Source organism: Natator depressus, chromosome 3 (assembly GCF_965152275.1).
Source record: "Natator depressus isolate rNatDep1 chromosome 3, rNatDep2.hap1, whole genome shotgun sequence".
Classification (NCBI taxonomy): domain Eukaryota; kingdom Metazoa; phylum Chordata; order Testudines; family Cheloniidae; genus Natator; species Natator depressus.
Window position 1 is genome coordinate 208541101 of NC_134236.1, and position 24076 is coordinate 208565176.

Consider the following 24076-nt stretch of genomic DNA (forward strand, 5'->3'; position numbering starts at 1 on the left):
TTCCACCACCAATCCCCCATCTGCACAAGCAATTGATGAGAATTTTGGAGTTTCAAGAAACAGGTCTTTCTCTGGGGAGATATGTCTCAGGAAACCCTTGAGTAAACGACTTCACGAATTTGCACCAACCTGTACCCTGAGCCATGATCTGGAATACTAGTGTTCAAGCTAATCAGAACATACATGTGAATCTGTGGGATGGACTGAAAATTTGACTTTAAACAAAAACTCTGGGCTTGTCTATACTGTTCCATCATGTGGCCCACGTGGTGTAAATTCCAAAGCGCACCAAAATGTTGCAATCCAGCTGCCCCATGTGCATCTTATTGGCGTGAGCTAAATTTTTTGTTAACTCAGCCCTGTCAAACCAGTTTTATTTTTTGTTAACTCAGCCCTGTCAAACCAGAGTGAAAGGCAAGCACAATGAAATAATTTGCAATATATGCCTGTAATTTTGTACCTGTCAGTATAACAATCAAGTAAATACACTATTTCATCCTCTGTTTGGGAAGTGCAGCAGAGCTAAGAAATGAACAGTAATTTAAATACACTATTTAAAACCTAGTTGAACCAATCTTCTGTTTAATAGTGTATCAAGTGACCAGTCATTGTCAAGTAACTACAATACTATCAGAAAGAGCATTCAGGGACAAATCATCACAGGTAAAATATTTTATGTCACTTAACAGCCAAGTAGAGTTTCATATTCTCATTCTATAGATTGAATTGAAGAAATCTAACTGATGTGACTAGATTTCTAGGCATGTTCTGGCGAGTACTGCATCTACCACTGACGTATGGTATGACATGTGAACATGCATAATTTTTTTTAAACCAGGCCTACAGAGCAGGATCTAAATTGGACATAAACACACGCAAGACATCCTCTCTTCAATATGGTTAGTACTTCACTAAAACCATTTCCCTATTTCCAGTGTAATATTTTTGAACTCAACACCTATTAAAGTTGACAGATTAAGACAGCTCAAAACGAAGAGAAGCAGCTCAGTAGATTGTAATGAGTGCAACAGGTTATGCTTAATGAAAGCGTTTGGTTGTATTTACTTGTCTCTTTACTCCTTACAGACATTAACAACTTCATGTCTTTAAAATGGCATGCATAAAATTAAACCAAGAAAGAGGACAAATACAGCAAACCATACACATTTTCCTCTAGCAACACAGTACCATAGAATTTCCCTGCTGCACATAATGGATGCATTTCCATCTCTCTTCCTTGGTCAAACATTGCCACAAGTGTTCTTTTTACAATTCTAGAATGTTTCAGGATAACAACGGCATTTCATTTTGTATGGACAGTTAAACATGCTCAAGGTTAAGTCTGCAAATAAACGGAGACCGGAAGGAGCCCAGGTAAAGATATCCATTGTGTTCATGTGCCTCACTAACGTAAGTTACCACCATTCCATTGGGATCATGAAAGCTTCTTTTGTAGGATCCAGTTTCGCCAAGTTCTATGACAAGGCTATACTTGGGCACAAACTTCATCACAGTTTCTTGACTTAGCAACTAAAGAAAGAAAAACAGCAAGAGTAAGTTGTCACATACAGTTATTTAACCGTGAATTACATAAACTAATCATATATTTAAAAGCAATCAAGGATCATGCCAAACCTTGGCAATAATTAGTGAACAAAATAAGTCTTCAGATTTCAGGTGAAAGTTAACTGCATAGATTTAACATTTTAAGAGCACTGAAAAGTCAACTTTAAAAGCATGGATTGATAGAAAATTCACTCATATGTGGAGCTCTGGGATTTACTCAGGAAGGACACTGATGCACAAGGCAGGAGTGTTCTCACACAGTTTCATGATGTGGTTGATGCCAGTGGCCAAAAATCAAACAGATTTTGTATAGCTCTCAACAATGCTGCTTATTTGTGACTTGGTTCCCAAGCCTGTCTTCCTCTGTTAATATTCTTTTACCACACCCAGAAAGTAAAAAAAGAAAGTTGTAATGCAGCATGGCAACAGAGAGCTTAACTGAGCTGGCATTTCCATCTTAAATGCCTATTGTTAGTCAAGATTGATTTTTTGAGAGAGAGAAATTTTGGGCTAAAAATTTTTTTTTTTTTTTAAATCTGTTAAAATGTCTGAGGATAAAGAATTCAAAAAGTCACACTGACAAAATGTTTTGTTCTTCCTTTTAATTGGATTTTAATAAAAGGCAATCAAATGCCAACACCTTATGTTGATGCACCATTGAGGCTGAGAATTTGATAATACAAAAGAAAATACATGTACAGGTAAGAGAGACCGCTGATTGGAAAGACTGCCTTTCCATTTTATAATGGTGTACTCACTATTGGTAATAGCAAGCCTTAGGTTTGCTAACTATAAAATATGCGGATGATGCCTCCAACTAGTATCATGTGGCTTAACTGCAGCTTTAATCAGAGTACCATGATATCTTCCCATGAAAAAGAGCTAAAACAAAGTATTTTCTTCACCTTAAATAAAGTAGTAAACTGGTTTTCCCCTTATCTTAAATACATTTACCTTAAATATTATTCTTTTAATCCATGGTTTTTCAGATATGAAATCCACCATAGAAAATCCAGGATTGGGTCGAACAGCTGACATGGCTACCCAATATCCCCCAGAGCTGCTTAACCGGATATTATCTGGAAAGCCGGGCATGTTTTCTACAAATATATCTGCTCCACCTTTCATTAATCCAGAGACATAGTATCTGTAAAATCACAACAGGATAATCAGGACATCCTCTTAACCTAAAGAAAGTTCATACAATAAACATAAGTTCAATGCATTTTCTACTAAACACAGCTTTTCTTACTGCTAGCAGAGTGAAGTACAGTATGACCACATTCTTCTGTCTGATATGCGTCTAGCAATGACTACAGCTTGTGCCACCATGCACAAGGATCCAGCTGATGAAAGGAAGAGATTGTAAGCCAGATGTCTCCAGTGAAGGAAAAAACTGGGTAGAATAGGAGTTTTTCGCCTTGTTACTGAAAACCGCAGAGAGGAAGATTTAGTCTCTCTGAAAGAGGTTAGCTAACCTGTATGGTGTAGACTGAGATCAAAGTAAAGCCATAACTGTATTATGAGTCTGGTTTGGGAAGCCAAATATGCAATGATTTAGCTGAAATACCAAGATTTCAGATTCTCAGTATAGCACACCTGCAATATCACTGACATTGTAAAAGTTAGTGGGACATATTCTGATGGCTAACATAAAACCAGAGTAACTCCATTGCCTTCTATGGAGTTATTGCTGATCTCTGGTATAGAAACAGAATTTTCCCCACATCATTTATATAAATTGTGGGATTGAGCAATTCAACTCAGTTTACCCATAAAAAACAAGATAAAGATATGGTGCTACAGTCTGTCACATCTACCCTATGAACTATGGTAGAGGAAAAGATGTGGTGAGAGCACCAAGTAGAGTGAAGAATTAATTGACTCATGTTTTACAGTCCCCCTTAACTTGTATGAGCCTTGCCTCCTCAACTGGGGTCAACTAAATTATAATTTCTAAAGAAATAAAGATAGATCAGAAATAATGCCTATTTGAATTTCAGCTGCTTGTGTAAGTAAAGCAGAGATGCTCAGTGGCTAACTGGAAGTCAGGTTAAATATTCTGAAGCCTGAAAAACCTCTACCAAGCACACTTTTTGAACCCTGCAATCCCTTTTTCCACCAGCGTCACAATAGTTTTGACTTTAGCTCACACTTTATTGTGACAAGAAGGCAAGAATATTAATCTTTTCTTCTTAATACTGAAAAAAAAAATCACCCAAAACAAGAGACCAGTCCCTGCTGACTGGAGGGCAAAGACACACAATGATATTGTTGTGTGTCCATTTTGCAGAGTGGCAGAGATGTTCTGCTGAATCACACTGTTAACAGGTATTCAGACTTTGCAGAGAGCTACTGAAATCCTACCAGTCCCTACCCTATCCACACTAGGGAGATTTTAAAGGTCCCCACCCTTACTGTTTATCCCACCAGTATTAACAGCCTTAATGGAAATGGACCACCAGCTACAGGCACTGTTTTAAGCACCACACTGATTAGATTTGCTCTGAGCAGGCCAAATTAATTGATATGATGCATAAACAGTGTCAGCAGCTGTTGACCCATTTCCACTGACTTCCCTCCAGAACCCCAGTGGACCTGGACCAGAGAAAGCTGCACCAGGGTTAATAATTGCAGGAAATTTTTCAAAAATGTCTCTAATGTAGGCAGGGCCATTGCACCACATGAAGCTTGTTAACTCCAGCTGGATTAAAAGCTAAGTGGGGGTGGCTGCCTAAAGAGAAGCAAGGACCAAGAACAGAAGAGGCTCTGGATGGAAACCCTAATGACAGCCAGACACACGGAGAAGGGCTACGGCTAACATTTGCGTTGGGTTATTATGCTTTGAGTTACGAATACAGCTAAACTGGGGTGAATATGGATACTAATGCAGTGTTTGTGCACTTTGAGGTCAGGGTAGGGATTCGGTCTACTCCCTTAATGACTGAGAGGCACCCTTATGCCACAGCGATGGGAATCAAATACCTAGATAGATCCATGCACAAGACTAAAATCTGCCTTGATTACACCCTGTGGATCCCTACTTGAAATCAATAGGATTGCATGAGTTGTAAATCAGGGAAGTATTTGGCCCAAGATTTTCTTTTATGCCGTCTAGTCACATTGCTTAATGCACTACTGAAAAGGGCTCAGATAGTGATGAGGATGGTATAAAAACCTATATAAAATAGAACAGAAATCAATTTAAATATAGAGTAATTTGATAAAGTATTGTATCCCCAAAGTAATCTCACTCACCTCCTTATTCTAGCTAAGGTCGTTTCTGCTACCAACACAAAATCTTCAGCAGGAGAGAGCTGGACTCCATTCGGAAACCTCAGTCCTACCATTAAGACTTTCACTTCTTTTGTCACAGTGTCATATTCAAGCAGGCTAAAGACAGAACATTACATGTGTACTTAAGTGAAGTGGGATAAGACAGTTTGCTCAACTGCATTTTGCTTTGCCAGGCATTTCTCTTCCTCTTATTCCTTCAGGTTTTATACGCAAAGAATATGAGAAGCAGAGCACGCAGGGCATATATAAGTTTATTTATTTATGACCTGGAGAGTGGGGGAGAAATACACCAGCTTTTTAAGGTTGCTAGACAATTTTCCATGAGAGAATTTGGGTAAAAAATGTTAATTCCTTTAATTTTAAAAAGCACATTCCACTAGAGAAGATTTACACAAATAGGCTTTTTGAAAGAGGAGGAAATCTCTTACATCTGTTTCATTTCTGCACATGCCAGCTTCTTCCACACATTCTCCCCTTGCCTTTTTCAGAGCAGTGTTATTTACATGGTCTATAAAGACTCAAAGGGTTTTTAAACACAACTGAGTTGTCCTGGCTATTCTGATTGGTTTGATCTGCTGTAGGGTAAATGGAATGCTGTACATAGATACTTGCCTTCCATCATCTGTGCCTTCCATAACCAAGAATGAATAATCCCTCCTATGCCATTTACTGCTGGAGTCTGTGAAGAAGATTTTCCTCCCATCCCGAGTCAACGTGAGGTCATTCACAAAGGACATTTTGTGACCATCAACTGGTTCATTGGTTGATAATAGCATTTTCATGTCACCTGATTACAAAAAAACAAACAAAACAGATCTGCCCATCTTTTATGCTGCCATTCCAATACTCTAAATCCTAACACATTCGGGTAGGTGTTAAATTGGCCCAATATCTTTTCTATCCTTAGAAGAGCAGCTGTCAATGTTATACACCATTTTGAGTGTGTAAAATTTTAAGGTATCAGCATCTGACACTTTATCAATCCACGTCCACGGCGTGCATAGAAATGGTAATGATGAAAAGTGTTAATGATTGTGTGCGCCTTTTTAAAAATTAGCTTATGCATGAGATTTTGTTTCGCTCTAAATATATTTAAAACGAAGCCATTTTTACATTAAAGGGATCAGATACCACTGACCAAGTTTCACAAAGGAGAAGGTTTTCAAATCCATTGAACCCCTAATCTACTCAATACATTTACTTGTAAATTTCCAAAATGAATAGGATAAATTTGGCTGTGATCAACATTTCTGGTGGAGTGTAACAAAGGGAATATAAATCTTACCTTGACTAAAAAGCTGAAAACACAACCTTAACTTTGAAATCACTGCTGATACACCTAAAATAAGAGCATATTTTGCAAGAGGTCTACATACACCTCTACCCCGATGTAATGCTGTCCTCGGGAGCCAAAAAAATCTTACCGCGTTATAGGTGAAACTGCCTTATATCGAACTTGCTTTGACCCACCGCAGTGCGCAGCCCCGCCCCGCTAGAGGGCTGCTTTACCGCGTTCTATCCGAATTCGTGTTCTATTGGGTTGCGCTATATCAGGGTAGAGGTGTATTTCATAGATGTCAATCAACTTACAAAAAAGTCTCAACTGAAGGAAGATTGAAATCTGTTTCTTCCAGAAATTCCCTCCCCCTCTCCACCAAAAATGTAGAGATGTGTTACTGCAGATCACATATTGGGTTTTGGAAGCTTTTCCTGTATAACATTCACAGCTCTTACTTTAAAAAAAGGTTTCAGGTTTTGGATAGGGTACATAAGGGAGTTTATTTTAGTACTTGTGCTATTTAGAGACCAGACAGTTTATTCAGAGTGGAATAACTGTACTTAGGCTGAGGCACCCTGTGCAGAATTTCAGCCCAGAACAAAAACTTAGTAACAGTTTTGTATCCCCCAAGGGGAGGAGGAGGTGGTTTTTTGTTTTGTGGTTTTTTTGGGGGGTGCAATATTGACTGAAATACAGCATAAAACTAGTATCACTGCAAAACTTTTACACAAGAGAAGCTTCATATTGTAGAGAGCCATACACTATAAAAGCTTTTAAAATGTATTTTCATTTAAAGTATAAACTCAGGCCCTGATCCTGCAATTGGAGCCATGCAAGCAGACCACTGTACCATCCTGCAGTTGGCTCTATAGGGGAGCAGGACTGTCTAATACTTAGGGCACTAGCCTGGGACTTGGGAGACCTAGGTTCAAGACCCTGCTCTGCCACAGACTCCCACTGTGACCTTGGGCAAGTTACTTAACCTCTCTGCTTCAGGCCCCCATCTGTAAAATGTGAATAATAGCACTTCCCTATCTCATGTTGGGGGTAACGGAGATGCAAGGATAAATGCATTAAGGATTGTGAAATGCTCAGGTAATGGGGAGGTACAGAAGTACCTCAGCTAAATATGCTTTTGTTTAGATAAATAAAGCACTTAGATCTATGGATAAAAAGCACTGGGCAGAAGTTAAGTGCTTTCCAAAAGGTAAGCATCGGCAGCCCTCTTTATGGTGACGGAAACACAGAGGCACGCAATGGCAAAGTGACTGGGCCAAAGCCACAAAAGTCAAGCAGAGCCAGGAACAGAACCCAAGCTGCCTAACTCACAACTCAGTGCCCAAAGCCAGGGAGGGGAAAAAAACATACCTGTGACAGGATCAATTTCATATATTCCGTAATAGGCATCTGCCACAAACAGGGTATTATTTGGCCCAGCTCTGATGCCAAGGGGTCTCCCGCAGGTGAGCTCATCTTCCCTGGTTCCTTTTGAGACAATTTTACAGCTGTTTTATAGGCACAACAGTTTGTATATAAAGGTATTGAAGCCATTCCAGACAAGAAAGCCCAAATATAACAAGACTATATTGCCAGTCCCCCCACCACCACACTTATAAATATATCATGCTTTCATTTTTCCAACAGGAAATGAATTTTAATGATCAATGAATCAGAGCTGCTCGGTTAGCATTAACACTGCCCTCTACTGACTGGCCTAGCAAAAAACATACCTACCCTAGTGAGGGGTGGTTGAATATTTTCCAAATTTTTTCTTTTGACAGAAGTTTGAAATTTTGATTAAACAAATATTGACCAGAAAGTGGCTGTCCTCCTCAAAAAAGTTTGACTTTTTTTGGTCAGAAAACCCCAAACCAAAAGTATTCTGGTTTTCTGATAAAAAGTCAAAAATTTCTGCTGAAAACAACAAAACACAAAAGACTTTCCCCCCAACCAGCCCTAACCTCAATACTTCTGACAGCTACCAGAAATTCTCCCTTAGAACAGGCAGTAAAGATCTGTGTTTTCAAAGCAGATATTTAGCACTACTGCCTTTACTGTATATACATGGCTTAGCCATTGACTATAGTGATTTCATATGCATATATAGAGTTGAAATCACTACAGTTACCATTATAAATTCTACTAACTCAACTACTATACTAGCTGACAAACAACAAAGACAAGTGTGGCACTAGCACTGTGTTAGTAATAACTGGTACTTACTTGGTCACCTTCAAACAACACTTTGTTTGCTAAAACTCCACAGATAACAGCACAACAGTAGTAGTCCAGGATCTACGCAGAGATTCCATTAGGGTTACCAGTGGGTATTGAGCTTTGGGAGAGTTTAAATGCACTTCAAAACATCCCCCAAACTTCCTCGCACAGGCTGGAAAACAGCTGCCTGACTATTCTTTGGGGTGTGTTTGGGGTGTGTTTTTAGCCCTTAGTTTTATTAAGAAAGGAAATTACATATTGGGCCAGATCCTTAGGTGGTATAAACTGACAGCTCTATTGATGTATATCGACATAGCTCCATTGACAGCAATGGAGCGGTGCCATTTACACCAGCTGAGGATCTGGCTTGATGCATGACAAAGTGATGTACAAAGGCTAAAACAAAGAAAAGCAAGGGTATGCAGCAAAAGGGCTGTATTGTCATCCTTCACCACATTGCGCCCAGGTATTGCAGAGAATTCCCACCTGTCTTTTGTAGGAGTATATCGACACTGCAGTCAGGATAGCACATATAGACATCAAGCAAATCCATCTTTGATGGAGCTAGCTCACTAAAAGTAACAATGTAACCACGGCAAAACAGGCCAGCTGCCCAAATACAATCTCGCCTGGGATTCCAGCCTGTACCCCTGCTATTTTTTAGCAAGCTAGCTCAATCAAAGCTAGTCTGAAAATACATATGCATGCTGCTTTAAGATTGGGCGTTTAACTCAGACTCTCAGAGCCCTGCTTACAAATTAAGCCCTTTAAAGTAGGCACTACAGTACCTTTAGGTAACATGCAACTAACCCAATTACAAAAACTTAATATATAGCAATTTTAATTTATGCAAATCTTTCCACATTCCTCCTTCAAACAATGTGTCTTATTCACCCAGAAGGGAAAATAAAAGATGAAAGCTTGTTTAACTGATGGAGACAAGATATCTTAGCTATACCTAAATATTTTAATGTCTCCAAATCTCAAACTCTTCAGAGATTACAAAAATAAAATAAAAAAATCACATCTATAAAACTCTGAAATAGTTATTATAAAGCTCCTTTAATCCTGCAGACTATCTAAGTTCTTCACAAACTGCATGCTGCATTACTGAGATGCAAACACATTTGGGGAAGATGACAGCAAGCAGGTGGATAACCAGCAAAGCATAGCCTTCATAACAGAGTAGAGAAGAAATTTTGGCAAAGGGAGCCAGGGCAAGTTGTTATTTGTTTTTACACAGTCTTTATAAAAGAATTAACCCATGTAATCTTTAATGGTAAAAAACGTTGAGCAGGACCTGTGTCTTTCATATAGCTTCTGAAATAGCCACAAATTAAGCTGTATGGAACTCCCACTTGTCTGCCTTGAATGACAGAAGAACTTAACCTTTTGCCTATAGGTCCAAGACATTTTCTCTCTTCTCAAGTTTCTACAAATTGAGAGCTAGATCATGCCATTTTGGTATATTCCAGAGTAAGGGGAGGAGCTCCAATGCCCCAAGAGAGCACAGTGAGGCATCTCCCCCTGAAAATCACAGGTATACAGGTGATCATGGTCACTAATACCTTCAAGGGGCATGGCCCACTCTCCCAAATGGGGCAGAGGGTTTAAGAGCATGGTCCAACCTCCTCACTGCCTCTTTTGCTGCCATACACCCCAGAGAGATGGAACAGTGCAATCCTTCCGTTTCCCCAAACCACAAAGAATGCAGTACTGCCTGGGCTATATACAGGCTGCATGAAGTTGAGCAGATGAGCAGGGAAGAGGGATAATACATGCTCCTGGTATTCCCCCAGCCCACACCCCTACTTAAGAGCCACATACAATCTTGTCTTGTATTAAAGAAGGGCAAATCTAATTTGTCATCATCATCAAGGCTCTCTCACCAAGTATTATAGAAACATTTGAATGCTCTTAAATAAGTCTTACTGTAACTATGTAAGCAGCACCCTATGGACATGAAATCTGACAGCCAAACCATCAATGCATGTGAAAACAGGAAAGCACAGCCCCAAGCTTGCCTAGGAAAGCTGTGCTCTCTTTGGCTGTCTATACAGGCAAAAATCAGAAGCGAAATATACTACTGATGCCGGGCTACAGCAGTACTGTACTAGTGCTTCCACTATGCTGCAGCTGCATTACTGCTGTAAGCAAGTATCCACAGGTGCAAGGGATGTTAGCCAAGACTTTCAGACCTAGAAACCTAAAGTCAGGCTTCTGAACTGACTCACTAACAAAGGTTATAAATATATGCAGCTTCCACTGACTTTGTGAAAGGTCATGAGAGAGACCTATTGTCATGCACACATTGTTAATATTCTCATGAACATTAGTTTAACATGTTGGAGTACATGACATTCAATGAGAACTCATCAGCTTTGCATAGGTACAATGTAGCATACGTAATCAAGGAAATATTGAGAATACATATCAACTAAGCATGGACATGTTACTGTCATCTAAAATCCAGCTACTGCACACATGCATTATGCTGTGAAATATGTGAAGATGTGCACCTGCAAAAGAGAGCAAGATTGAACACTAACTTATTAATCATTACAAAATTATCCCATGGTCTTTCAACTGAATGATAAAAGTGTGTAATGGTCATTATTTACTTACTGCATGGACCATGGCCAAGTCTGGCTAACGTTTTTATTTCCCCATCTTCAATTTTTAGAATCTTTCCATCAGCTGTGCCAGTAAACAGCACATCTGTATAAACAAATGGTATGATTAGCTTGGCTACAAAACTGCTGTAATATACAAAATCTTTTTATAATAATGTAGCACAAATGTCAGCATTGAGCCCACATTCCTCCCACACAAAACGTATGCACTTCAAACACATCTAGTTAAAGATAAATTCTTCCCTATTTATTCTTGTACTTCAACTGAAGTGAGTGGAGAGTGTGTCCAGGCAACTAAATCACTCAACTAGCTAAATTGGATTCATTCAGATAAAAAGGAGGAGTTGAGTCTCAGAGTAGGTCGCTGGTTTGAATCTGACCATGGACATTAGTGATGGTTCTGTGGCCTCATGTCAGTGAACAGATTTCCACATCACCAAAAAAAGAATCAGACACCACCGTATAAGTCACCTTTGTTACTAGTTTCAACAGGGATGCCACCAACTGAATTATCCTCTCATGCTAGAAATGGTTCCTTCAGGCCTGAAGCACACAAGCCGGGATGTTTATACTGATACTGCTTAGGCTGTACCTGATCTGTGAAAAGATTACTTCAGCTCAAGGGATGAATCCAGCACTTCGTCATCCAAAACCAAAAATGTTGCTCAGTCAACATTTTGATGCTAAGTCACATGACAGTAATGGGACAAACCCGTTCTTAATACACCATAATGAGCTCAAGCCCCTCTCTGAACTTTGCCATGGTTTTTTTTTTTTTTTTGGTAAAAGGTACATAAATGATGGGTTAGAAGAATTGCTAAACTGTTGGGCTTTTAAACCTCCAGTTTAGCTGCTTGGAAGTGCAATGGTTTACTCCAGAACTGTCAGAGGAAAAACTATTTTGATCTTCAAGAAAGGAACAGCTTCTACTTCCAAGAAAAGTTCTAAACTTCCAGCCAGGTCAGAGGTTACGGCCATCTGAAGGCCAATAATTTGCCTGCAACCACCACCTAGAGAATAGAATCTGAAAGACTGACTAATTGGGAAGCAGCAGACAGCATCCATATTTTGACTAAACACTTCAGCACATGTTTGTGGAGCCAGGCAGTAATAGCAGAAATTAGAGAATGAAAGACTTTGGTAATGATTTACTGAGCACTTTCCCCATAAGGTTAAAGATAACTAGGGCTTTAATAGATCTTTCTAGTTAACTAGGAAACATGGCACCAAGAAATGAGGTAAACATACTGTACTAATCAATTCCCACCTTTAAAGGAAACTGCAGAGAGACTGTCTCAGAGAGAAAACTGAAGCTCCAGCTCTTTGTTTACTGTTAGCATTGAAACACCCAAAAACCTGATTCTATGGCTAGGCCTGAATCTCACCACTTTCAGGGCACACTGCAAAATCCACCTGTCACAAAGGCACTTTCCTAAGAAATGGGCACAGTGCCCGCAACTCCACTTGAGTCTGGCCCTTCTGATAAGAAGCTGCTCAGTAGGACACAGTGTGGAGCTAGTAGGGGCTTTCCATGTAATGGGACAAATTTATTTAAAAGCACCTCCAACAGATGTATACAGCAGTAATAAAATTTAATGTTTAGGGATCTGATTTACCATTAAATACAATTTATTGACAGTACATTTTATCTTATTGAAATAAAGCTTAATACTCTGAGAAACTCAATTACATAATCATACAGGTGGATAGTTAAAAAAATCTCTATAACCACTGCGAGCTAGTTAAAAAGTTACCCAAGTGAATATCGGAACAATAGTTTCTACAGTTAGGACCTTGATGTCAATGAAGGCCATGTTCCAGAAGGGTAAGGATTTCTTGTGATATCTAAATTACTTAAGCCTGGGAAAGGGGGCTACATGGAGATGTGTAGTTCTGAGCTGGTGGTTGCTGACCCAAAACAATGCTAAATTGCAGACACATGGAAGCCTGCACAATTTGGTATCCAAGAGATATGTGGCTGAATCAAACTCCTAGCAAAGAAGCAACAGTGAAAAAGCCACCCTAAATCCCTAAAGTTTTCCGGTGCTTACCACCAATACTGGCAATGGATTCTGGTCCAACAAGTTGGTTTTCAAATATCCTCTCTGCTTGTCGCAACTTAATATTTGGCTCTAATGCACCAGTCAGGAGGGGGGGTTCTTTGAAGCTGTAAAATCAAAATGTAGGTCTCATGATTTTATCACAGAACAGGTACAAAATCAAATACACTTGAGCAAAAAGTTGAGCAATTTTTCCAGCTTGCCAACTACACTACAAACATGACCGCCGTTTTGGAAACAGTATTTTTCATTTTCCTGGACATCAGCAGACTTTTCTGATGCAATATATCAGCTCTAGCTTGCATCAGGTCTTAGGAAATAAGATAGTTTTACAACACTAGCGTCTTGATGTTCATTTAAAAACAAAAAGAAAAGGAGGACTTGTGGCGCCTTAGAGACTAGCAAATTTATTTGAGCATAAGCTTTCATGAGCTACAGTGAGCTGTAGCTCACGAAAGCTTACGCTCAAATAAATTTGTTAGTCTCTAAGGTGCCACAAGTCCTCCTTTTCTTTTTGCGGATACAGACTAACACGGCTGCTACTCTGAAAGCTGTCATTTAAATACAAGTCAATTTCAAAGATGTGGTTCAGTAGTCTTAAATAGTTGAAATAAAATTCAATTCAATGTTGCTACTTAGCTAGTTGATATGTTATTATGGCCCCAATCCTTCAACTGGATCCATGCAGATGGACACTTGAGTCCACACGCATCTGATTGTAGGTTTGATGCCAGTAGGAGACACAAATCATCCTAGAGAATTATATTCTATACTCCTGAAAGAGCCTTACTAATTGTGACAAACACCTCACTTCAACCCTGATTCTGTGCTTATTTACACATATGACTAGTCTCCCCACTGAATGTACATGCATAGTTCTGTAACAGCTGCAATCTTGGCCAACATCAGGGTCTTAACCAGGATCTCCACAGCTAAAAGTCTCTGAGCTAAAGAGCTATGCTTTCTGACTGGGACCATAACAGACTCTCAGCATCTGTGGATTGAAAATAGAGGGGGCCACAGACTGAACAGTAGGTTACATTTACTTACATGAATAAGCTTTGAAGGATTGGAGCCTGTAAGCCTAGTAGCAACTGGGAAGGTAGAGAATTCCAATTTCCGTTACAAATAATCTAGATACATTTAAGTACAGCATTAGCAGAGCAGTGATAATTAGTTTGGCTTTGAGGGTGCTTTTTTAAAAATCTAGTAAACAAATTAGTAATATTCTTAGGCTCATATTCTGCAATCTGATCCATAGGGGGGTCTGTGTTCAATGTGGTTCCCCACTGACTTCAGTAAAACTTCATGCAGGCATAAGGGTTCTCTGCAGCAGATACGATTGCTGGACTACAGCCTTGGACTGCAGCACTTTGGGACAGACACTGTGGCCTTTGTATGTATTTGTATAGTGCTTACAACAATGGGACCCCCAACCCTGCTTCTGCACACTACTGCTTGATATTAAACAAAAACAATAAAAACTCTGTGAAATTGAGTCCCACCCCGGGCTCACACCTTGGGCTGTCACCCTCAGGCTTGGGGTGAGGGGAGAACGGCTGCAGCTGTGAGCCCCGCATGCTGTCGGTGCCCCCACTTCAGCTGGTGCAAGCGCTCCTGGTGAGGACACACACCATCAACAGAAGGAGGATAGTGTGGACACCAATAGCTGATTGAATTACTGTGGTGGCTGTAGGTCGACCTAAATGTAGTCTGCCTAATTTTGAAGTGTAAATAAGCCCTCAGTAACTTCATGAAAGTTGACTAAATCTTATCCACCAACATAGAACCAGTATTAAAAGTTACCTTGCAATAAAATTCAGTTAAAACACAGCTCACCTTAGAGGTTGAGGGTCTATTGGACATTCCAGAAGAACTATTGCTCCAAGCAAGGGAATAATTAGGCACACAGCCAAAATCATGAAGGTCATACGGAACACCTTGCTGCTGTAAGTACTGCCACAGAGAAACAAACAAGTTAGGATTAGAGCATAAACACAACCTTAAGATTTTAAGAATTCTCATCACAAAATTTTGTTTTTGAAAAGCCCACTTTTCTGCTTTCATCCCCACTACACACACACACTTCTCTTCATGCTCATCCACCTGCTAAATCATGTAGTCCGCATAAAATCAGGTCTGTCATTTGTTTGAATACAGTATTATATGTATACAATGCATGGATACTCTAGTTATGATACATTAGAAATACATATGGATAGACTACTACCTACCTTCTAAATTAACTTTGAGTCCAGTCTGGAAACTCCAATTCCAGTAGCTAATATTGCTGGCAAGAATAAGTTACCTCAAGTAACTGGAACAAAAGAGCTATTGAAGTACTTTAAAGAAACACTTCCTTAATTTAGTGAGACTTATCTTGAAACTCATAATATAAGGTTGTGATGTTCCCTTCCGGTGTTACCTGGACTGGTTATCTGCTAGATCACTCCAATCTTTGATTCTGGGAGCCAGCTTTACCCTGCTCTGCTGTGAGAACCCCCACTCCTGGGCTGTTCACGCACAGCCTCTGGCATGCACGCTGCTCCCAGCTACTTGCAACCAATGACACTAGCCAATATCTCTGGTCTCAAATACAACCCTAAGAACTTCCGTCTTGCAGTGTCCAGTTACGCCCACTGGACGCTGCAAGCTTATATTAGTTCATCAATTTAACAAAGAAATTGATATGTACCAGGCTGGGTATCCCAAGGGGAGTGTCTGCCACACTTCAAACCAAACGCACTACTTCATGGAGAATAAACAAACAGATTTATTAACTATGAAAGATAGATTTTAAGTGATTATAAGTCAAAGCATAACAAGTTAGATTTGGTCAGATAAAATAAAAGCAAAATGCAGTCTAAGCTGATCTGAACACTTTCAATGCCCTTACAAACTTAGATGCTTCTCACAACAGGCTGGCTGGTTGCTCTTCAGCCAGGCTCTCCCCTTAGATCAGTGCTTCAGTCACTTGGTGAGGTGTCTGTAGACGTAGGTGGGAGAGGAGCATGGCAAATGTCTCTCCCTTTTATCATGTCCTTTCTTCCCTCTTGACTTTGCCCACCCCCCCTTTCAGAGTCAGGTGAGCATTGTCTCATTGCAGTTCCAAACTGACCAAAGGAAGGGGGGTGACTCACTCGAGAGTCTAACAGATTCTTTTGTTGCTGCCTAGGCCAGCGTCTTTTGTTTCTGTGAGGCTGGGCTAGGCTAGGCTAGGCTAGTCCTATATCTGCCCTGATGAGGTGTTTATTTTAAGCGATGAGGATGCATTTTCAACCTCATAACTACATAAATGAAATTATAACCTATAACATTACTGTAACGATAACATTACTATAACAACCAAGCTCAGCGCATCACGAGCCTTCCGAAGACACCCAGTATGACAAACTTTGCATTGGATACCACACAATCATTTTATAAAGATGAACATGGGAGTGTAGGATGTTTCCCCAAGGTACAGAACGTCAAAAGAGTGAATATGAATAAACCCTTCAATTCACCCATGCAGGACACAATATCCATCAAAACATGAAACAAGACATTGAACTCTAAAGTAACAAGTCTAAAACTGAGAATGTGTGAACAGCAAGCTAATCATGCCGCTCAGAAAACAAAACAGATATACAAACAAAACCTTCCCAAACCCGATGGCAGAATTTTGCCCTGGGAGTACAACAGACTTCCGGAAGATATAGTAAGGCAGCCCATCTGCTGATAGTAGCCTGTGTTCTCCATGTTTACCATGAGAACCATATTCCTCACTCTTGAAAAATATCATGATCGTGACAGTCTGTTGCTCTCTGAAGTTGGCCAGAACTCTTCCTTGGAGTTCAAAGGTGTAAAAGCCAAGAATTATCCCCAAGCGTCTACAGAGAAAATTCAAGACTGAATACAGTTCCTCTGACATGAACCTGACAGGTCCCTCAAGTCCTGAAATGGATTAGATTTTACACATTTACATGGCCCATGTTAAGGAAAAGTTAGTATGTGTGACTCCATTTTGGTTTGGGGCCCACCATTGTCTAAAAGCAAGCACATCATGCACCAGGAGGAGTGTTCCTTAGATACTGCATTCCTGTGAAAACCCTCCCCCTTGTTTCCAGCCTGTCTCGACTCCCGGTTTCTGTTCTTTGTCTGTTCCTAACTCCCTGCCTCCTGGCCTTGTGATGTGGGCCTCCCATCCTGATAAGAAGGGTTACTGATGCATTGCTTTAGGACCATGTTGTGTAGCTGAAGTACCAATTTAGCACGGGGAATGTACCTAGCAGGGACAGGTGGTAGATAAGGAAAGGGTCTGTCTATTGGCTAAGGTTTCCGATGCACGAGGGCAACATGCTTTGCTAAAAGGTAGATAATCTTTATATAACCTGCATTTGGGGTCCCCTTCTGACTAGCAGGGGGGCACCACGCTCGAGCGTAATAAACTTAATATCTTTGGAAACTCTGCAGTTGTGGACTTTATTAGTGTGCCTCAACCTAGACTCGAACTGCGCGTGACCTATCAGGTATAATTCGCAACACCCAGGTAGAAAGGAAAATATATACTGTTTTTCTGTGCAGGCACACCAGGGCTGCACAACCTTCCTCGATGCAAACATGGTCATCTTTTGGGAATGGTTCTTGCATAAATTTTTTTTTACTGTAACAAGCCCAAAGACACAGAGTAAGCTTCCAGAGAAGAAAAATGCATGGATTTTTGGAGCGTTTGTGGCTTGAATTGAAAAGGCAGCCACTGAGACTTTCAGCTGCTCTCTAAAACAGCCATTGGCATATACCCGATCTCCTTGCAGCATCAATTAAACCAACAGCAATAGTACCTTGTGATGGCATACATTAATCCTTGGAACCTTTCCAAGGTATTGTCCTTGATCAGCCAATCATCCAAATAGGGGAGAAATGTGTGTCGCCGCCCTGTGTACAAATATCACTGTGACCACTAGGCAGTTAGCATGTACACAAGGTGCTGACACCAGCCCTAGAGTTAATCTTTGGGATTGTTAGTGCTGTTCCCTATCTGAAAAATCTAAGTAGAATTGGATTTGTTCCTATTTGTGTATAAGTATCCACAAATTTGAGCATGCAGCTAGTCATGTTCCTTTTGCAGAGGCATGATTGTTAGCAACCCAGTTCTGACTGCAACTGATAGGATCTATTGTTGTAGAGCCTGGCCACTCTAGGCAGGCACTGCCTGGTAGCTGCTCAGTCAGAATGGGCACAGCACACAGCAGGCCTTTCCAGGAGGCGTTGCACATACTAAGCTGTCCTGAGGCGACAGCTAGGCAACAGACTACTTGCGGTAGCGCTGAGCCAGACTGAGGCCAGGATATTTGGCACAAGGCTGCCCCAAGGCAGCAGACAGAGATCAGGCCAAAAATGCCATTATCACTGCTTTGTTTGTTGCCATGAAGATCAACCCTTCAGTGCTCTTCCACAGTTCAGATGCTTTCCAAGGGGACCACCTATGGGTGTTCCCCTCCCGCCAGTTATCTTTTGCATTTTAAAACCATTCATCGGAAGCTGTGTGTTATTGGTAGCAATTGCTCCACTTCTCCCTCCTGTGCACCTGCACCAGCCCTCTCACACTTCTGGGTAACTCAGGGAGTTACAGTAGCATTCCCCATATCCAATCATCACCACCTAAACTGAGCCATTCTGGGAGCTGCCTTAAACCAATTCCTTCATCTCCTCTAGGCCAAGCATCTGCTGTCCCTACAACAATCACCGTGTTTAGAACTTGCACCTCAAAAGCTTCAACACCAGCTTCCCGGGCACTCCTGGCCTCTGCACCAGCAGCCTTGGAATTGAAAGGTGGAAGCAGAGAATGAGAGGCAGGTAGAGGTCCTGATTAAAGTTGGCCTCTTAACTCTACATCTCTATACATTAGTTAACCAATAACCGAAACCTCTCAAAAAGATATAGGCTCAATATCTTCAGAACTGTCAGAAATCACTCTGAGCTAAGAGCTTCAACCAAAACCTCTTTATAACAGCTGAAAACTACTTAAAAAACAAGTGTGCATCAGAGAGAAAACTGAAACTTAGCTGCTGAAGCCCGCTTAAACTTCAGTAAAATCTTGCTTTCCAAGGTAAAGGATACATTTCTGACCCCAACTAAACAACTGACAAAAGAAAGAAAGGGTACAAAAAAGATTTGAAACCTCACATTCCTATGATTCAGGAGCTGCTAAAAATCCCTTTAATAAAAAAAAAGAGAATACAGACAACTCTCTATATTCCAAACTGTGGGCAATAAGGTGAATGACTGGAGTTAAAATTTACTAATTTTGATAAGCAAGATGTGAATCCTTAGATAAGATTAGACCTCAAGAAGCCAACATATCTGGAATCCAGCTCTAGAATCCTAAAGGACAGACAAGGTCTCCAGCAAGCAGCACAGTAATGGCCCCTCCTTCTGACTGAAGAGGCGGAGAGATACTTCTGGAAGCAGGAAAAAAAGATCAGGCAGAAACTAATGGGTTCAAGAGTCGGCTGTGTCCTGACCTCCAATGCAGCCTAGCTGGATAGGTGCTGAATGGGCCTGGAAATGATTTTGCTAAAGGCAGTGCAGCTTCATTCCTTTTTCCAACAAAACTCTCAGTTGTCTACTAATTTAAAAAAACCTACTTGTTTTGGGAGATGAACTAATTTACACTTGCCATCTAAGATAACAGGAAAATACAAAACACACCATAAATGAATCACACCCCTCTTGTAATTGGTGGGCAGAGTACATATCCAGGCTATTCAAGCTAGATCAACAACTTAGATATTGGGAAAAAATACATGTAACTCTCTATAGTTGCTTTTTTGTTAGACACTGTTTGAAATAAATCACTGTGACTCTTTCTTTATATTAAGATCACCTGAGCTCAAGAGCACTCCATAAATGTATCCTATCACATTACTGAAAACAGTACATTTTCTTTTAAAATAAGGAAGGAGAGCCCTGGCAGATGGTTCCTTTGTACCAAGCCAGGAAGAGGGGGCTGCTGAAGCTGGCTTATCATCTTGGAGCAGGAAGTATCGAGACAGGTTACCAAAGCAACCATCCCTAATATTTCTTCCATTTCAGAACAGTGTCAAGACAGGAGGAGGGAGACTGGTGCAACAAGTGGTCCCAGCCACTGGACTAGTGCAGGACACATCAAGGCAGGAAAAAGAAGTTGTCAAAGTAACTGAGCCTGGCTGGCACCTCCTAATACCTGGAAAAACTGTTGAAACAACCAGTCCTTGCAGCCACATCCTCTTAGGCCAGGAAGTGTTGAAGCAGCAAAAGGCAGATTGCTGAGGCAGCAAATCTTGCTGACCCTCTCTGACAGAAGATATGTCAAGGGAGTTAAGATGTGCCATATGTACCTTATAGGTGTACACCCTCAGTCTGAAGGATGAGAGCTCCTAATTAGAGAGGCATGGCAACCAGGTATACTATAGGGCAAGACACAAACAAAGCCACCAACGGCAGCTACTTTCTTCTGATGAACCTGGATGACAAAGGAAAGAGGAAAAATAATTTGCAAGACATCAGGATCAAAAGAAACAGAAAACCAATATAATCCAAGGCTGTGCAAATCACCAACTGCCAAATCCAAGACAAAAAAAACAATTAAAAAGGTAGAAAGTAAAAATGGCCACAATCACATCAATCAATTATAACTATTACCTTTAGAAATGTGTAGTTTATTCCCTGGTTACGCAGATTTACATGAAGCTTACTGAATAAAAAAAGGACAGTTTAAAATGGAATCCTTTAATCTAGTTGTGTTGAAATAACATTTTAAAGCTACTGCATTATATGGCCTAAACTTAAGTATGAACTGTAAATTTACACTGCTGCAAAACAGTCAATAGGACAACACAAGTACAACCAAAAGCAGAACTTGGCCCACTGAACGCATCCAATGAAGTGAGCTGTAGCTCACGAAAGCTTATGCTCAAATAAATTGGTTAGTCTCTAAGGTGCCACAAGTACTCCTTTTCTTTTTGCGAATACAGACTAGCACGGCTGCTACTCTGAAAGAAATACAGGAGTAACTCTGGCCTGGTTAATGTGTATTTGTGTTGTTTTAAAAATAGGTTTTGGCATAAAAGCCTCAAAAGCACAAAATAGTATCGCTCAATTAAAAACCTCTTCTGCCAGAGAAATCTGTTAGATGTATACAATGTGGGTAAAGCCCACCACCTTTAGACTCTGATTATCCGCACCAAATATAGAGTGAAAGTCTGACATTCCCCGGTCCCTCAAGCAAGTACGATGTTGACCAAGAAAAACACCAATAAGAGACGTTGCAAAATGGGGAATGGTTACAGCATAAAAACTATTTACTCCAGAAGAGATCTAGGGATGAGGGGAATGAAGTGCCACGAGAGGCCTATGAAACAAGAGATCTGAAATACTCCGCCAGGCCATTGCCACCTACATCCCCCAGAGATATCTCTTCCATGTCCAGACACCCTTTTTCATGTAAAGACCCCAGACACCCAAGCATTAGCACCCCACAGCGTACCCCAAGCCACCACAAGGTACAAAGCCAGGCTCTGGCCACTAGCACCTCCTCCCTCCCCCTACTGCCCCCAGTCACTAACCCCTCCCAGAGGGAGCGCCCCAACCCGCACTTCCAGTGCACTAAAACTAAACCATGCCCCATTCCCCCCCCTTCCCTCAGCAAGGTCAGCTCTTCCTCCCTCCCCCTCCTACTCCCCCCAGCTCTTCCTCCCTCCTACTCACCTCCCGCCCCTCAGGCAAGGCCAGCCCTTCCTCCCCCATTTCTCCACCCAGCCCTTCCTCCTTCCCCCCCCATTCTCCCACCCCTCAGCAAAATCAGTTCTCCCCCGCCAGCAAGGTCAGTTCTTCCTCCCTCCCCCTCCTACTCCCCCCAGCTCTTCCTCCCTCCTACTCACCTCCCGCCCCTCAGGCGAGGTCAGCCCTTCCTCCCCCATTTCTCCCCCCACCCAGCAGCAAGGTCAGCTCTGCCTCCCGCAGCCCTTCCTCCCCAGCGAGGTCAGCTTTTCCTCCCTCTGCTCTCTAGCCACATCCACCCCCACCCAGGGGTGCTGGGAGCGGCCCACACCTGCCATCCTTGGCCCCCTCAGCCAGCGTGTCCTCCGTGATGACCTGGGGCCGCACAGCGCGGCGCTGCCGCAGGCCCTCGGCCTCATTCATGCTGGCCAGCGCCTCAGCCCACCCCGGGCCCACACAGGCGCGCCCCGCCCCCGCTCAGCCCCACCCCATAGCGCCCCGCCCCCCGCTCAGCCCCGCCCCACAGCGCCGCGCGCCCCGCTCAGCCCCGCCCCACAGCGCCGCGCGCGCGCGAGTCCCGCTCAGCCCCGCCCCACAGCGCCGCGCGCGCGCGCGAGCCCCGCTCAGCCCCGCCCCACAACACCGCGCGTGCGCGAGCCCCGCTCTGCCCCGCCCCACAGCGCCGCGCGCGCGCGCGCGAGCGCCGCTCAGCCCCGCCCCACAACACCGCGCTTGCGCGAGCCCCGCTCAGCCCCGCCCCACAGCGCCGCGCCCCCCCGCTCAGCCCCGCCCCCTCACTCAACCCCGACACCTAAGCAGCCGTAGGCCCCGCCCCCTTGCCCGGCTCCTCCCCACAAACTATCACGGGCCCCGCCCCTCCGCTGTGCGTTCTGTTCGGCCAACTGGCGGACACAAAGCCCCGCCCCCTTCTCCCACAGGCACCCGCGCGCCCCGCGCTTTCAAATCCAAGCCCGCCGCCTCACGAGCCACGCCCACCGTCCTGGGCGTGGGAGCGGCCATGTCGCCGCCCGCGCAGAAAAATGACGTATACGGCAATTAGCCAATAGTCGCCGCTGGCTGTTGGCGCGAGGTGACGCGCGCCGCCGGTGGCGCGGGTCGGGTGGAGTGACTCCCATCGTCCTTTTCGTCCCCTCAGGGCTGAGCGGGACCGGGCTAGCCCTGCCCCCTCTCGCCCGCCGCTGGCCCGGGGCGGCTCCGTAGCTAGGCCCGTCCCGTGTGTGCCGGGTTCCGCACCTCAGAGCTGCTGGCGCCGCCCTGCCCTGTTCCCGGCCAGGCCCCTCCCGCAGCCGCCACCCGCGCAGACCGGGCTCCCCCCGGCAGGCAGCCAGCAGCCCCCTCCCGCTCCATCCTTCCCAGGGCCCTCCACAGCCTCCCCTGGGGGGGTGGTCCCTAGCCTCGGTCAGTGCCGCCCGCCTGCGGACAACGGTGACTAGCTCCGGGTAACGTCCCTAGAGCCACGTGTCCGCCCCCCCGGTCCGTCCGTCACAACGGCTGGGGGCTGGGCCGCTGAGCGGCTTTTCACGGAGACCGCATCCTCCTTCCGGCCCCCCCGAGCCCCCAAAGAACAGCTCCCCGGGGACCCGCACGGTAAGCCTCGTGGTGCTCCGGGCCGGCGTTTCCCGGTGCCTGTGTGACCTGCCGAGCGGCTGGTCCCGAAGCCTGCCCCAGGAGGGAGTGCCCGAGCCAAACCCGCCCGGCGGTGGGGCTGCGTCCGCTGGCACCCAGCGCCTCTTGGGGCCAAAACCCCACTAACCTCCCAGGGAAACGGGAGTTTGATCTGAGGAAAATGGGAGGAGTGAGGGCAAAGCCGAACGACAGGGGGTCCCTATGCGCTCTCAGGTGCGGTGCCACACCGTGGTCGCCATGGTTTTGCCCATCTTTATCATAGGAAATAACTGTGTGGGAGCTGACCTCACTCTGCCTCTGGATTAATGACTATTTACATATTTATCCACAGGCAATAGTCATTGAGCCCGAGAAAGAGAATGACTAGTCCAGTGACTGGGGCAGCCGCCTGGGAGGTGGGAGAGCTAGTGTTTAGGCCCCCTGCGCTAATCACTTTGTCATTTAGCCTCAGGGAACAGCTTCAACAGGTGACACTAAAGGAGCCCCACATCAGAATATCCCACAGCTTGGTGGTTAGAGCACTCTCCTGAGAGATAGGATTTGAACAGGGGTCTCCCTTCTCCCCTGCTAGCAGAGAAAGGGGAATTAAACTTGGGTCTTCCACATTCCAGGTAAAAGATATAAGGTGGGTGCTG

At 43.4% G+C, this 24076-nt stretch overlaps 1 protein-coding gene across 3 annotated transcripts; it reads right to left on the reverse strand.

The window, feature by feature from the left end:
• Positions 1-429: 429 nt before the first annotated feature.
• On the reverse strand, positions 430-22261 carry APMAP (adipocyte plasma membrane associated protein). 3 transcript variants are annotated; one of them, XM_074949839.1, is made up of 10 exons: positions 22126-22245; positions 20414-20538; positions 14892-15008; positions 13044-13159; positions 10985-11077; positions 7511-7627; positions 5476-5650; positions 4825-4959; positions 2521-2713; positions 430-1530 (listed from the first exon to the last, which is right to left on the reverse strand). In XM_074949839.1, exons 3-10 carry the CDS (start codon positions 14981-14983, stop codon positions 1321-1323), a joined length of 1131 nt encoding a protein of 376 aa, XP_074805940.1. In that variant the 5' UTR covers positions 14984-15008; positions 20414-20538; positions 22126-22245; the 3' UTR covers positions 430-1320. The 3 variants fall into 3 exon arrangements, with proteins under 3 accessions (XP_074805940.1, XP_074805939.1, XP_074805941.1); XM_074949838.1 differs by lacking the exon at positions 20414-20538 and having other exon boundaries at positions 22126-22261; XM_074949840.1 differs by lacking the exons at positions 20414-20538; positions 22126-22245 and adding an exon at positions 15287-15310.
• Between the last annotated feature and the right edge of the window lie 1815 nt (positions 22262-24076).

What these genes read in the sequence shown, in the direction of transcription:
- APMAP (XM_074949838.1), bottom strand. Translation starts at nt 22,217, where the DNA reads ATGAATGAGGCCGAGGGCCTGCGGCAGCGCCGCGCTGTGCGGCCCCAG. An exon ending in ATCCATTGCCAGTATTGGTG is followed by an intron (nt 11,078 to 13,043) that starts GTAAGCACCGGA and finishes TTGTTTATACAG; the next exon opens with ATGTGCTGTTTACTGGCACA. An exon ending in TGAAATTGATCCTGTCACAG is followed by an intron (nt 5,651 to 7,510) that starts GTATGTTTTTTT and finishes TTTTGTAATCAG; the next exon opens with GTGACATGAAAATGCTATTA.